The 14,700-nt window shown below is 37.8% G+C and overlaps 2 protein-coding genes across 8 annotated transcripts in view; one reads left to right on the top strand and one right to left on the bottom strand.

Annotated features, from left to right (window-relative positions):
* Nucleotides 1-14,700, top strand: part of NBEA (neurobeachin) — a 685,632-nt gene that overhangs the window by 489,701 nt on the left and 181,231 nt on the right. The gene's annotated exons all lie outside the window — the stretch shown is intronic.
* MAB21L1 (mab-21 like 1) lies at nt 862-1,941 on the bottom strand. Its single transcript, XM_028107240.2, has one exon. It carries the CDS (start codon nt 1,939-1,941, stop codon nt 862-864), a length of 1,080 nt encoding a protein of 359 aa, XP_027963041.1.

Genomic DNA, 14,700 nt, shown 5'->3' on the forward strand with positions numbered 1-14,700 from the left:
ATTTTACTTCATTTATTAGCTTCTAATTAAATAAAAACCAGCAACAGAAATTAAAATCTAAATCACAAAAGTAGTTATCCAGTGTATTTCAAGTGCATTTTTCAAATATATAATTCAGATATTCAAGCGTTATTATATAAGCTGAATTCAAATTTCTTTGAATATATTTAAATAACATTTCAAGTATATTTATGGAATGTTAGAAATAGAATAAGCATTATATTTGAAACAAAATGTAAACTTTTTAAAGTTCAGACACTTTCAAAGACAGATAAAAGTACCAGGAGGAAATCTACCTTTAAATGGTATCTTTGTTAGTGGAAACTGTCTGGAAGTCTCCAAAACGGCAATGTAACTTCTGTTCACCAAATCACAAAACACCAACATCCACACTTTCAAAGACAATGTGAGATCACAATATTTGTTACAAATCAAAATATACATTACACTTTCCTTCAGATGGCATATCCAAATCGTGTTTACTCACAGACAGATGCACCTAAATCACCAGGATTGCTATAATCCTTTGATAGTTAGGCAGAGTGTTCACTGTGGTCTTGCATTACAGCCGGGTTGTTTTCCGGGTGTTACTGTGTACTTTTCAAGGGAGATAGGAAATCCTTTGTAAAGAAGTCTTCTAATACTTGTGGGTTTGGGTTTTTCTCCATCCGCTTTCCCTACTTCTTTTTCTCCCCTTGGAGGGGTGGGTGAGATGATGCCTAAACATTGTATTGTTACTCCTTTTTAAGGAAGAGATTGTTTGCACTGACAAGTGGAATATTAGGAATCCAACAGGAATTTTGCACTGAATCAGGTCTTTGAGAAGAGTAATCACATTTCGGCTCTTGTTGAAATTGTCCTCTAAAGTTTTTCCAAACTTTTTGGGTTGGTCAGGATCTCTCTTGCCAGCCGCCACGTTTGTTTGGCAGCGTTCTCCAGAGCCGAGTGAGGTTTGCCTTGAAACAGATCTAAGTTCGGTAGGAAGTAGTGAGGACACCGCCGGCACTGCAGGCAGGAGATAAGTTGCAGCAAAATCCCGTTAAGCCGATCACCCAGGCAAGACTCATCCCAGTCCGACTCCCGGGGATGCTTTTCACACTCGTAGGAAACCAAAGTCTTCATGTGGTAATTGTTCAGGGGCTGGCCTGGCAGTTCAAGGTGACGATCCCGTAAGGTTTTGAGGATAGAGAGGCATTTCTTTCTGCAGCCCCCCATCTGCAGTCTGTTCTCTGCTTCCGCAAACTGCAGCACCCAGGCGTCGCTCTCGGCCGAGCTCTGTTTGCCGGCCAGGGAGTGGCACTCCTTGGACAAGAGATTGAACCCTTCCGCTTTGACCTCCGCCACCCGGTTGGGTCCTGGCCAGGGGATGTGCGGAAGTGGCCAGTGGGCAGCACTCCTTGGCCAGATCCCGGTACATTTAAAAGCCGGGGTGATCTGCACCACGTACCTATCTCGGATTCTCAGTTTCACTTCGCTGGTATCTGCCACCATCTTAACTACATCCCTGTAGCTACATTTGTCTACGGCTTGAGCCACCAGAGTCTGAAACCTGGACCGGATTTTGCGCGCCGAGAGGTAGCCGGAGGCGGTAATGAATTCCACCCAGAGGGACATGCTCCTCTTGCGCCCGTCGCTCAACTTCAGCACCGCGCAGCCGGGCAGCGAGCCGTCGTCCACAAAGTTGAACACCCCCATTTGGTTAAGGTAAAGCACCACTTCAAATTCGGTGGGGGAGATGACCTCGAGGCCCTCGTAGCGATTGTCCATCTCGTTGAGAGAGCTGATGAACCGGGGCTCTTGCACTTCCACTTCTTTAAGTACGTCGGAAACTACTTTGCAGACTTCCCGGATAGTTTTCGCAATGGCAGCTTTCCTGGCTTGGCATTTCTCATTGTAGTACTTATTCAGATGGTATACCAGCTTGGCCTGGGCCGCGATCATGTTGGGGCAGAGATCCGGATTGTACACCGGAGTCTCGCAGTAGGCTGTGGGATCCAATGCGGCTGCTAGAGCTGGAGCCAACTTCGGTGGAGAAACGGGCCGCCGCGCTCAGAAATATATCAGAACGCTCTCCGATGTGTTGCCCCGGTGGAGTCCTAGCCGCTGCTTTCCCCTTCCTTTTATCTTTGAGCCCAGATGGTCTTAAAGTGAAAGATTGTTCTCCCCCCTCTCTCGGTCTTTCTTCCTCTTTTAAAGAATCCTTGTGTGAGAGAAACGCATGGAGAGATCACCTTCTCAGTAATGAAAACAAAAGTTGCGCTGAGACCCAGCAAAGCTCTTCCAGTAGTCAAAATAATCAACCCTTTCCGTATTTATTTACGCTTTCCCGTAATCATTGTGTGTGCTGGACTGTTAATCAGACGGAGGAAAAGTGTGCTGAGTGTGTCGGGGGTGAGTGTGCGTGTGTATATGTCAGAAGAAGCTGCTGTTGGTTTGTCTAAGAGCCCAGATGCACTCGTGTGGAAATTATAAAGGCAGGGCCAGGCAGGCTGGCGGCCAATCGCCACTGGGCTCGTCACGACAGCCTCCTTCAGCTCCAACCCGGCTAATTAATCCCCCCTCGTGGATATAGGCACACAAACTAAAGGTAGGAGGCTGCTGCCGGCAGAAAACCACCCAGGCCACCTAGACAGTTTTGGAAATCAAGAGGAATCTCTCAGCTTTGGTATTAATTGAAGCATATTGACGTTTTGAAAAGACTTGGCAAAGTGGTTCTCTTCTGTGTTGAAAACCCTGCTTGTCTTTTTACCGCGGAAATGCAAATACAGGTGTATTAATGGTCATCCATCAATTAGTGAACTAGATGGGGTCTTCTAAAACAAAAGTCAGTAACTTGCATTTAGAGTAAGATAATTAATGTCTGTTAATCCTTGCGGTCTTTTTAAATGCAGGTTGAGAGTTTGCTCTTTCATGTATATGCAGGTTGGCTTTAGATGGACTACTGATGCCTGTGTAATTTGGGGATGTTCCGGTATGTTAGAATGGGTTTTTGGTTGGGGTTTTTTGTTTTTGTTTTTGTTTTGTTTTACATTATGCAGTGTTTTATCTCTGTTTTTTCCCCCTCATTTGCAGTTGTTGAAAGGAATCTGAAAATTATTGCTTTGTTAGATGCTGTCTACCCCAGTTTAAGTTAGGATGTTTAAAAAATGTTTAGTATTACTCCCCCTCTCCCCAACTGCAGCCCTCTTTGTACTTTGATAGAGTTGCCCAACATAATGAGGACTGCAAGTTTTGTACGCACTGGTAGAAATGTTTTAAAAATAACTTATCTCTGTGATTGAGAGATTATTGCAATGTGAGTTCATAGTGAGCTGTATTTTAATATGTGAAATTAAGGAAAGATCATAGAGATGAGACCTACTGGCAGGTAACGGTTCTGAAAATATTCAGGTTTAGGGTTTCTCGCTTGCTTATTGATGTATAATTATACCTCCTCTCTTATGTGTCCTTAGTGGTGACCTGAGGGTAGACTTCTAATTGTTGTATGATTTCATGTGATTTGGTTGAGGGGAAAATCGGGTAAGATTTTAAAGAAAACTAATTTGCAGTCATCCAGGGTTTTTAAATTTAAATATCATTTTGGAAAACTTTGAAAGAAATCAACATTTCTGCATTTTGGAACCTTGAAACAGGAGGGGGAAATGGATTTATGTAGAGCATGTTTTTGGTTTGGGTTTTTTTTTTCCTGGTGATACCAGTTGTGTCTTTAATATACAGGAAAGGAAAGAAATACCACTTAGGAATTATGTAGTGTAGTGGTTTTAAAACCTAGGCAGATTTTTTAATGCCTTACCTTTAATTTAGATGCCATCTCTTTAAAATTAACAATATTTCCAGCAAAATCCTATAACTCCTGGTAACAGGTCTGTAGGCACTTTCTTTCAGAGCTGCTTTCAACAAGATCTTGTTCGGGGCTCCCACTTTTTACTCCAGCTTTTGCTTGCTTATTTATTTATTTATTTTTGCACAGGTACAAGCATCACAAAGCCATCTATTATTTATTTTTTCCTTATCCAAGAGTGATAGATTCCGATTTAGCTTAAAACAGTACAGTAGATTTGGGGCTCATGGCATCCATCTACTCTATTCCCCAGGAACCTTCCATTCCCTTAGGAGCAGGGATTGGGAACAGCCCCTCCCCACTTTGCAGGCTTTGCGGGTGAATGCACTGCTACCTTTTGGCAGTTGGAAGAAGAAGAGGAGGCAAATCAGAACCAGAGAACCCTCCGCCAAGAAGGGGAAGATGTGCCTTGGTCTCTGGGGGGAAAAGCCACGTCTGGCCCTCACTCAGCGCAGGTCCCCTCTCTCTCGCTGCCCCGCACTCCCGAGCCATCTTTCTTTCCCCTCTCTGTCCCATGGGTTTCCCCTCCTACCCCCGTGTGCCCGTTATTTTAAACCTTACCTGGTGTCCTCGGGTTCTCCACATCTGCTCCAGGCCACGGCCCCTGCGCGCGCACCCCTCAGCCCCGACGGCCACCCGGGCCCACATGAGGTCGCAGCCGAGCCCCGCGCTTTCTCATCGTGGGCCGCGGGCCCCTGTGCCCAGCGCGCTCTCCCCGGGGTTCAGAGCAGAGTTGCTCGGCCAGGACCTCCTCACTCGATTTCTTGGGCCACCTGCAAGTGTCCCCAGTTGCCGAGGACGTGCAGCCTGGGACGCGGAGGCCCCGGAGCCGTTCGGGGGGCACCGTGGGGCGGCGGTCGGGCTGAGTCTAACGCGAGGGGCGCCGGGCCGGCCTCGCTGGAGCCAGGCGCGCAGGTGGCGCATCTTCGGGGCTCACTGTGCGGCTTAATTGGGTTAAAGCGAAGCTAAACACCGAAGCACTTTGTGCAAACTAATTGGTGTAACCGGGGCCTTTTCACTAACGGTTTGCACTTTGCAGAAGCAAAATGGATGGTGAGAAAAGGACCACGAAACTCGTTAGTCCTACAATGTTGCAGGGAAGTGAAGTCATTCTGTTTCAAGGACGCCGGGACTGTGTTTTCGGAGCTGCTTCCTCCAGCACCCTTCACATTGGGAGCTGACAGTGATTTGCATAACACAGGACTCACCCACCCGCTGTTATCACTGTAGGTGAACTGGGCACCCTAGAATAATACTCTAGTGCAAGTACTGCTTGTTGCTGCAACACAGTGATTTTCTATTACACTGAACACCTGAAATGAATTGCCTTCTGTAGCTGAATCCTTTCAGTGATCTTAGACACCTCTCATTGTTGAAGGAAAATTAAACTATGCGAGGACTATGTTTTTCTATCCCTTATTTTTTTTATTGAAATGACCTATAGAGAGGAATTTAAAATATATAGTATATTTTTATGTAACTCGGCCACTTTTAATCTAGGCTTTGGAGATAGTTTTGTGGGAGTAACTTATAACAATTTTTTGAAACACCCTTTGACCTATTGAACTGGTTATTTCAAATGATAATGTACTAACCTGGAGATAGCTTAAAATCAATTTATTTACTTATGTGAGAAGTTATAAAACAACTCTAATGATCCCAGTCTTATATTATTTTTTTACTATAAATATAATCTTAGTACTAGAATAAAAGCTTGTGTATGTCCCATGCTTTAGGATATAAATGCTTAATTGTTTTCAGTGGTATGCTGTGCAGGCATCTTTGACATGAGCTAATAATAGAATGATAATTGAAGAAAACTGACCTAATTGAAGAAAAAAAGCCAAAAATTTCATGATTTAATGATAGTTTGAGATGCTTACATTTGAATGATATTTGGGATTTTAAGGTCTAACTGACTTGACTTTTTCATTTCATTTACTTAGGTTACTAGGCAGCCTTGATTTAAAATGCACCATTTACGAAAAGAATCCCAAAAAGTCACAAACACACCATTATCGTAAATGTTAGTAGTATTAATGAATATAAAACAAATATTGTGATCCTTAACATTTCAAGACATTCAAAATAATAATGGCAAAATATTTTTTTTCCCGAAGTATTGTCTAAGTAATTTAGCCCCCTTCTGTAAACCTACTTACTTTATATGGGATACATAAAGTAATGCATAAATAGTCACCTTATTAGGTTTAAAGAAAAACTATTATGTTGAGAAATGTAGGAATGCAAGGTTTCTTTGTTTTTTTTAAAAAACTAATTTAAATTTGAATTACATGTTCATAAATTTAAGTCATTGTGACCTTTCATCTGGAAAAATGTATCTGTTAGGGAATATGCATATACATGTTAAATGCTCACATAGATATTGTTTTGTGTTTTTTCATATTTCCTGGCTGTCTGCTATTCTATTCACAAGTATTCATGAACTTAAAGTTTTATTTTTTTAATATGTGCTTATTACACTGGGGAGATAAAAAGAATATGAAGTTGAGTTTATTAAATTATTTATCCCTACTGCTGGAGTGGCTTTGAAGGCTCATTGTACGCATCTGATTTCTACCTCCCCCCACTTCGTTTTTTTAAATGCACCCAGGCTATTTCATCTGCTTCATTCTGCCAGACACAATATATTTCTTTTTTTACACTAGAGAAATTAAAGACAGATATTTGTGCAGGGTTTTCTTTATGTGTCACATTAAATAAAGTAAAGTAGAGGGAGTTTCTCTGGTAATTTAATTTGATGGCATCTCTACCTTTCTTCCTGTTGTGACTCCTTGTATAAGAACACTTGAAACAAAATAACTTGAGAGCTTCAAAAGTTTCAATGATTCCTTAAAACAATTATTTCATATTTTAATATCAGGTTTATGACAAAGTAAAGCAGAGAATTGAGGTCACTGTTGACACAATTTAGACCCTGTTCTGTTGTTTCAACTAGAGCATCCTGATAATTGAAGTTCTTCAAAAAATTATTTCCTTAATTCTCCACTTCAATGATCAGGGCTGTGGCCTTAGTTTTGCTCATCCCCCTGGTACCCATCCTATAGTCAGCATTTGTTGTGGGGACCACTTTTTTCCCTACAGTGTTGCTTAGTAAATTTGTTATTGGTGCTAATAAATGTTGGACAGAAAGTAACTTTGAGATTAAAGATGGGCAATAAAAGTGTAACTTACCAGAATTATGACCACTGCTGGATATGCACATTTGTAGTGATTCTGGGTAATTCTGACCAAACGTTTCTTTTGGTAGAAGAAGAAATTGAAAGATGACTTAGGTAATCCTCTCACTTTCCCCACTTCATTTGAATATTTACATAGAGGTGTAGGATATTTTAAGTTGCATGCGTAAACGGAAAAATTGGGGGGGAAGGTTATTAACCAAAAGATTTTCTTAATGCTCAAAATAGACTGTGATCTCTAACTCTTTCCAAAAATTTAAGGATATTGGGGCTAGTCATTTATTTATTATTACGGAGGAAGTGTTGACTCCAATATTCCAGGTCCTCATAGATCCTTCAGAAAGTCACTGTCATCTTTATGATGTAGAAAATTCAAAATCGTTTTGTTCGATTTCAGCCTCTATTTTTCATTTGGTTATTATAGAAATATTCTGACGAGATAAATGGGCTCACGCGGTTCTTTTCTTTATGAATATATGAAAACTAGGTATTCCTCAACCCACAATTCATGCGGATTTATAGACATTTGTGTATGTGACCACAGCCTTAGTACTCTTAGCGCATTAGAGTTTTATTGCACTTAGAGAAAACAATGGAATCAGATGCGATTAGTGTCTTAATCTGTACATCTGTAGTGGGTCACCCAGGACTGCATAACTCTCATTACTGTCCCATACTGTATGTGATTAAGCCGCGGAAAATATTCAACGTGACCTTGAGACTAGAGTATGGTATGTAGATAATCAGCCTTCAGTAACTGCTTATCTAAAATAACCTTTTCTATATCTAATTTACAGTTTTGGAGCTTACTTTTTAATAAACAAATCAATTCCTCTAAACTAGGATTTATTTTTTTTTAATGATCAGCAACTGGAGTAATAATTTAAGAGAATAATTACATTAAATAAAAAACTGTTACCTCCTATAATATATATTTTATGTAATAAAATAAATGCTTTATAGAAAAAGAAGGAAATTAGTTTATGAATAAGAATTTCCTTTATAGTTTTTCATATGAGAGATATAAACATCTGAGAATACACCACATAAATAATAATTTCATTTCCACTTATGTATTATTTTCACTATTCCAATAATACACATTTTAGTATACAAATGCGTATTATTTCTAAAAAGCCCAAGTTTCCATGATTTGTCAAAAATATCAAGTCAAAGTACTAATAAGTAGTTAATACTTTTTAATCTACATGTTTATTCATTTTATCTACACATCCCGATCAAAAGCATGAGAGCACAGAGTTTGTAAGACCATAGTCTTTCTAATAAAAAATTGTGAAACCAATGAAATAGAAAGTATAGCTTTCATTTATTTTTATGTGAAATCTATTTTTTATTATTTACGTCAGGTTTATTGATGTGTATTTTGTGTACAGTACCATTCTATTCTATGGTTTTTCTATATGAATGCACCATCCTGTGAATTTTAACAAATATCTACAGTCATAGAACATCTGGCACAGACATAGAACATTTCCATTGCCACAAAAGTTTCCTCATGCCTCTATTTTACTTTTTAATTCATACATTTTATGATTCATTTATAAGCATCTGGGTGTTTTACTTTTGTATCAAAAAATCTTTAGGTTGTAAATCTTTATTTATTCCTCTAGAATTTCTTGTTTTATCTCGCTTCTATTTTAAGGCTGGTTTTAATCCACTAACACTGAAGTAGAAGCAGAATACGAAATATTTCAGATAGGCAAGCAATAGGTTTACAATTTTTGTTTTATATGAAAGTTGTTTAAACGTAATATGTGTCACCTTAATGCTTGGTAAAAGATTTATTTTTCAAAGGAACTGCTAGTATTTGTTACACTGGCATGAATGTGTGTATTAGACTTATGAATATAGTTTATATTTGCACATCAAAATATATAGTAAGAAACAGGGATTCCTCCTATTAGCAACATTTGAGGCATATTGGTAATGTTACTAGCTTTATGTCACTGGAGAAATGAATCTCCTTTCAGTATTTAAATTACATTGTTCTTTACATTTTCAGTAAATTAATCCTCCCTTTGAATGGTGGGGGACAAGGCCAAGGAGTTTATTAGAGCTAATATTAATTAACATATACACATTCTTGGAACATATGCTTCTAATCCTAATTTTATATAAATATACATTGTCATTTAAATTTTGATGGTTATAAATACTCCAAACAAAGAATGCTTAAATTGTAGGAGAGCAGACATATTCATTGACCATGATGCTCTTTCAAGTATTTTGCCTTTCTACAACTCGGAGTAGTACAACTAGTCTTCTGTTTCTTTCTCCAAGATATAAAATTATTTAAATGCTTTCTGTTTTATATTTTTATTTGGCAATTACAATAGAAATTTTAATGTTATGCATGTTTACAGGCCTATTAAGAAAGAAGTTATTGCTTTCTTAATAATCTTAAGCCATTTTTAGAAAGTATACTCTTTTTATGGTTTGCAAAATAGCCTGTGAATGTACACACACACACATACAACCCCACTATTTCAGATAGTAAAAGATTGAATTGGCCTCTATACATTTATTTTAACCCGTTAAAGGAGAACAATTACTAAATACAGGATTCCTGCGGCCATCAGGATATAATATCACATCTGCAAGATTGGTCCATGATAACCTATATAGTTTTCAGTGATACCTTAAGAGCTGACGCTGAACGGATTTTTAAATAATAATAATAACTGGAACTTCTGACAGTATTTATACAGACATATATACTAGGGCAGGTTTGAATGTCATAAGCTTTTAATTGCAAAATTGAGAAGTTTAAATGTCACTAGCCATTCTGTCCATATAAATACAAATACACTGCTCAGTTTCCCCCACATACATAATACGCATGTGTATCCATAAAAACACTTTCATGGATTTAAACTTGTTTTCTGCTTTCCTGCAACAGAGGATAGTTAAGTTTCTTGCAACCTGAACCTGTGTTTGATAACCAAATTGCATAACTCCCTGCGTCGGGGATGGGGGGGCTGGGGGGTGCCAAGGGGGAGAGAGAATTTTAGGGTTTCTTTTGGTTTGGGGGTTTTTGCTTTTTGTTGTGTTTTTTTTTTCTTTTACTAGCAAATTCAGTTCTTCATTTGTTTTGCTCTCCACGCTGCATTAGCACAGTTTTCCCTTGTGTGCATCTGCCAGTGTACAATTTAGCCACGGGCATCTGTAGACCTTGTGGTGATCAGTATTGCAGGCAAAAGCCATATGTGTTTAAATAAAAAAAAAAATCTCTTTATTTCATTTGCTGTTTTAACTGGATGGATAACTTTTGTGCCTCAAGACAGAAGAAGAAAAAATACAGAAATAATTAATTGCCTCTATTCTTGAGGCAGTTTCATTTCCCCCTCCAATATGGAATGCTTGTCAGCCTTCCTGATAAATGACTGCATGTATTTGCATAGATTTTACATTAACACAAAAATTAGTTTTATTTGTGGAAAACTAGTTTACATAATAATATAAAACCTAGTGTTATTGATTATATTTGCAAACATTGATGATTTTTTAAAGGGGTCATAGCACTCTTATGTTCCAAAGATCTGGTCAACCTATTTTTTAACTTAACACTTTCTTTTGCTTTATATGGTTTTGCACCAACAAGACAAACACGTATAAAATTGTAAAGTCGTAAAAATTCCTTTCTTGGATGTGTTCATCACAACTGTTTCAGACCCATAGTTAGTAACCCTCGTTTTGGTAAAAAGGATTCTGATTTTAAACTTCGGCCGAGGATTATTTTTAAAGACTTAGTACCAATTACAGACACCTCAGACAGCTGGAGGATTGCATCTGTGTGAATGATATCAATTTTCATATTCATGTTATCAAAAGCATGGGTACTATAATGGGTGTGTGCTGTTGAGCTTATTCCTGAGACATTGGGCTTTGTTTACTACCAAATTTAAAAGACAACTGAGAACTATTCTCTCCATCTTCAGTCTGTTTCCTTGAGGATACTTAAGCGTTGATCACCCTAATCCAACCTTGAAGAAACACAGTGTGCTGGAGCTATTTGGGTGCTGCAAACAATTCTCCCTCACTAAGTGGCAGGCACTAGATGTTTATTCATACTGTAATCTGGCATCTTGTTGTCTGGAGGCAACCTGCTAATTATGTGCTATCATTGTATTATCCATGTTATGGAAAATTCAGATACGTTCACTGCTGTTAGTTACATCACAGAGCTTTTCATAAAATATACTTGATCCTCCAGAAACCTACTCCACTTAATGGCAACCTAAACCAAGGGTCTCTCTGCCACTTCTCGATTCTGGGACACCCTGGGTGCCAGCTGTCACAGTTCGGCTAATGATGACAAATGCCCCTCTCTATGCAGATTGCAGAGCTTGCAGGCTGCCGTGAAAGGCAACCAGATTACCTTTCCTCAGATAGTAACTTAACCTTTTCAACTCATGTCAGAATGAAATTATCAGCTGTGATAGTTTCAATATCTGTATCTTTAGAAACAAAAACCAGAACAATATCAAATAACGGACTCCCTTTTTAAAAATTTTTCCAATTTTGGTATCACTTACATGGCTTTACCCTGAAAAGCCGTAATATTCTTAAATGAGAAACTCTAGGGAAAATATACTTTACAGCCGCACCAGAGGGTGCATTTGAACTCTACATATAACTCATGTAGTGTGAATTATTGAGAGCACTATCCAAATTGTTTAGGCTAGAAAACAGCCTAGAATTGGTGGAATTTTGAGGGGAAAATGTATTCTTTCTGCCTCTTCATCTGAGTAAAGAGTGGTAAAGCCTCTGTTCTCCTGCTGGGTGTATAGGCCCAGCCTGTTCGAGATAAATTGTTACATTATTTCTTTAAAACTCTGTGGATTATTCATTCCAGAACAATTTAGAGAATAATTGTTGCTAATGATTGTTTTCCCAATTTTCAAACTTGATCTCTTGTTTTAAGCTGCTAATTTCTTCTGTAGAAATTTGTTATTATATTACGATACGTAACACCTACATGGATTATTCAGAAGGGTAATGGCGCCTGGGTGGCTCAGTCTGTTAAGTGTTAAGCATCTGACTCTTGATTTCAGCTCAGGTCATGATCTCAGGGTCCCGAGATTGAGCCCCACCTTGGGCTCCTCACTGAGCATGGAGCCTACTTCAGATTCTCTCTCTCCCTCTGCCCCTCCACCCCCCTCTCTCTCTCCCGCAAAAATAATAATAAAATAATAATAATGAACACTGTTAACCGTGATGTAACGAAGGGAATAAACTGCCTATTAAGTGAGATAATACAATTGCAACATTCTGTTGGATTTACAAAAGATTTTTACATGCATTATTTCACTTGATAATGCATATAATAATTCAGTGAGTTGAGAGTAGCAGGTGATAAGGAATGGGGACCGAACCTTACGAGTATTTGATCACATTTAATCTTCACAACAAATATTAGTTCCCATTTACAAATGGTGACTGAGGTTTAGAAAGGTTAAGTGCGTTAGCAAGGGTCACATAAGTAATTGCAGGACTAGGTTTGTCTGACTAGAGCTGCTTTCAGCACTGCAACATCGAGACTGTATACGGCAGAGGTGTAGATGTACGCATGCGTGCGTGAAGGCGTGCGCGTCTGTGCTGTCTAGAGGTAGTTTTTAGCAACTGCTACTGGGATATAAGTAAGTGTTATTCTGAAAAGAAACTACCAGGCTTACATTTCCGTTAAGAATATGATTGTTTCATGAGTTCTAAAGATTAAGTTCTTTATTAGGAGGCTTTTAATTAACTAGTGAGGCACTTTTTATGTTATAAATTTTTATTTTATGATAATGTATTGATCTATCACATAGGGAGAAACTACTTAGAAAATACATGTACTGTTTAATGAACATCAAATTGGGCTAATCCACCTAAAGAAACATTTCATGATAAAACCTAAGATTAATGGGATATACCTTCATAAAAATGATGAAGAGAAACAATTCAATTACTTGAATAAAATATCCATATACTTTTTTATACATATGATTTTACTCTGTGACATCAATGGGTTATACAAGCCACAGTATTGTACATCTTTCAGTTAGGACACATTAAAAACTCCCTTTTATCATAAATTAAAATACAGTTGTTTCCAAGAAAGCTACTTGGATGCCAATTGTTTTTATTCCTTACTAAATTTTTATTTGGTACAGATACTACAATATAAGGATTTTTATCAATGATATGTCTGTTCATGTTGTGAATGCTCCATCTTTATATGTTTTAATTATAGAATTCTTATAATTACCAATCAATACTAATGCTTAGTAAGTTGCAAGTATTTCACTGTATATAAAAATTATGTAGAATTTACAATGGCCATTTCATTAAAATATATTATGCAACTAGTACTGGGAGGAAGAACCTAATTCTACTCCATGAGTCAGATATTTTATATCAGGGCAAGAAGGAAACTAAGGAGAACATAATGCAGCCCTCCTCTTTAACAGTCTGAATCTTCCCTATGACATTACTTAAGGAACGGTCATCCAGCCTCTACTTTTACCTCCACTGATGAGAACTTTATTATCTACTCAGATAGCTACTCGCACTTACAGACAGTTCTGATTGTTAGAAAGCTCTTCTTTTTTTTTTTAAGTTTTATTTATTTAAATAATCTCTACACCCAACGTGGGGCTCGAACTTATGACCCCGAGATCAAGAGTCACATGTTCTTCTGACTGAGCCAGCCAGGTGTCCCAAAAAACTCTTCTCAATACTAAACCAAAATCTTTTCTCCTTGAAACTTTCACCTTTTGGTGTCTTCTGTATAGCCTTACTCCTTTAACAGAAACAAGTCCTTTAAATTCAGCATTTAAGGTATCAAATTGAATATGCTCTGACCTTCAGCCATCACATTAACAACATATTTTAAGTCACCTCACCATTCAAGACCCATTCTCATACATCATTTTCTTCAAGTGTCTTGCCTAAATTCATTACTTCCAGAGTAGATTGGGGAATGTAGAGTGGAGAGGCTTCTGTTAAGTGAAACACGGTCAAATTCGTTTTGGGGGGGGTGCCTCCATAACGCTGTTGATAAATGCTGAGCTATATGCCAACAAATACCATAGTGTTTAAACATATGTTATGGAGTCCTAAGTACATGACTCTTTAATGTTTCCAACTCATTTTATTTTACCATTTTTAGCTGTTTTTTCTGTGGTTTGACTTATAAGTTAATGCTATTGTTTTGAATAAGAATTAACAGGCATAATAGTTCTTTCTTAAAAGTCGTTATAGCATGTATACAGAACATTCATAACAAAATGGAATTTAACTATAATGAATCTACTATTTTTGCTCAGCTAAGTATCCAAAGAGGCTAATCCACTTAAGATATGTGGATAGATTAAACTCACTCAATATTCCACAGCCTTTGTGTAGTTTTTTGCCAAACACTTGAAATCCTAATACTGGTTTCTTATGGTGTTATCAAAATGTGTAACTAATAAGCCCCATTTAGTGTAAAGTGTACTTTATATATTTTGACCTATTTATCAGTTTTGCTTTGTCAACCATTGTTTGTCTACAATTTTTAATGTAAATAAATGTGTTCATAGAGTCTTATAATGTTATTGGAATAGGTTTCATATTGATCCACTAATATTTTGGTGATAATTTTTGATAACAGTA

The sequence above is a fragment of the Eumetopias jubatus genome, unplaced genomic scaffold, assembly GCF_037043125.1.
Source record: "Eumetopias jubatus isolate StellerSeaLion01/CBP00866 unplaced genomic scaffold, mEumJub1_p1.0 scaffold_3, whole genome shotgun sequence".
Lineage (NCBI taxonomy): Eukaryota > Metazoa > Chordata > Mammalia > Carnivora > Otariidae > Eumetopias > Eumetopias jubatus.

Excerpts from the sequence above, each read along its gene's own strand:
- MAB21L1 (XM_028107240.2), bottom strand. The coding sequence starts at position 1,941 with ATGATCGCGGCCCAGGCCAAGCTGGTATACCATCTGAATAAGTACTAC.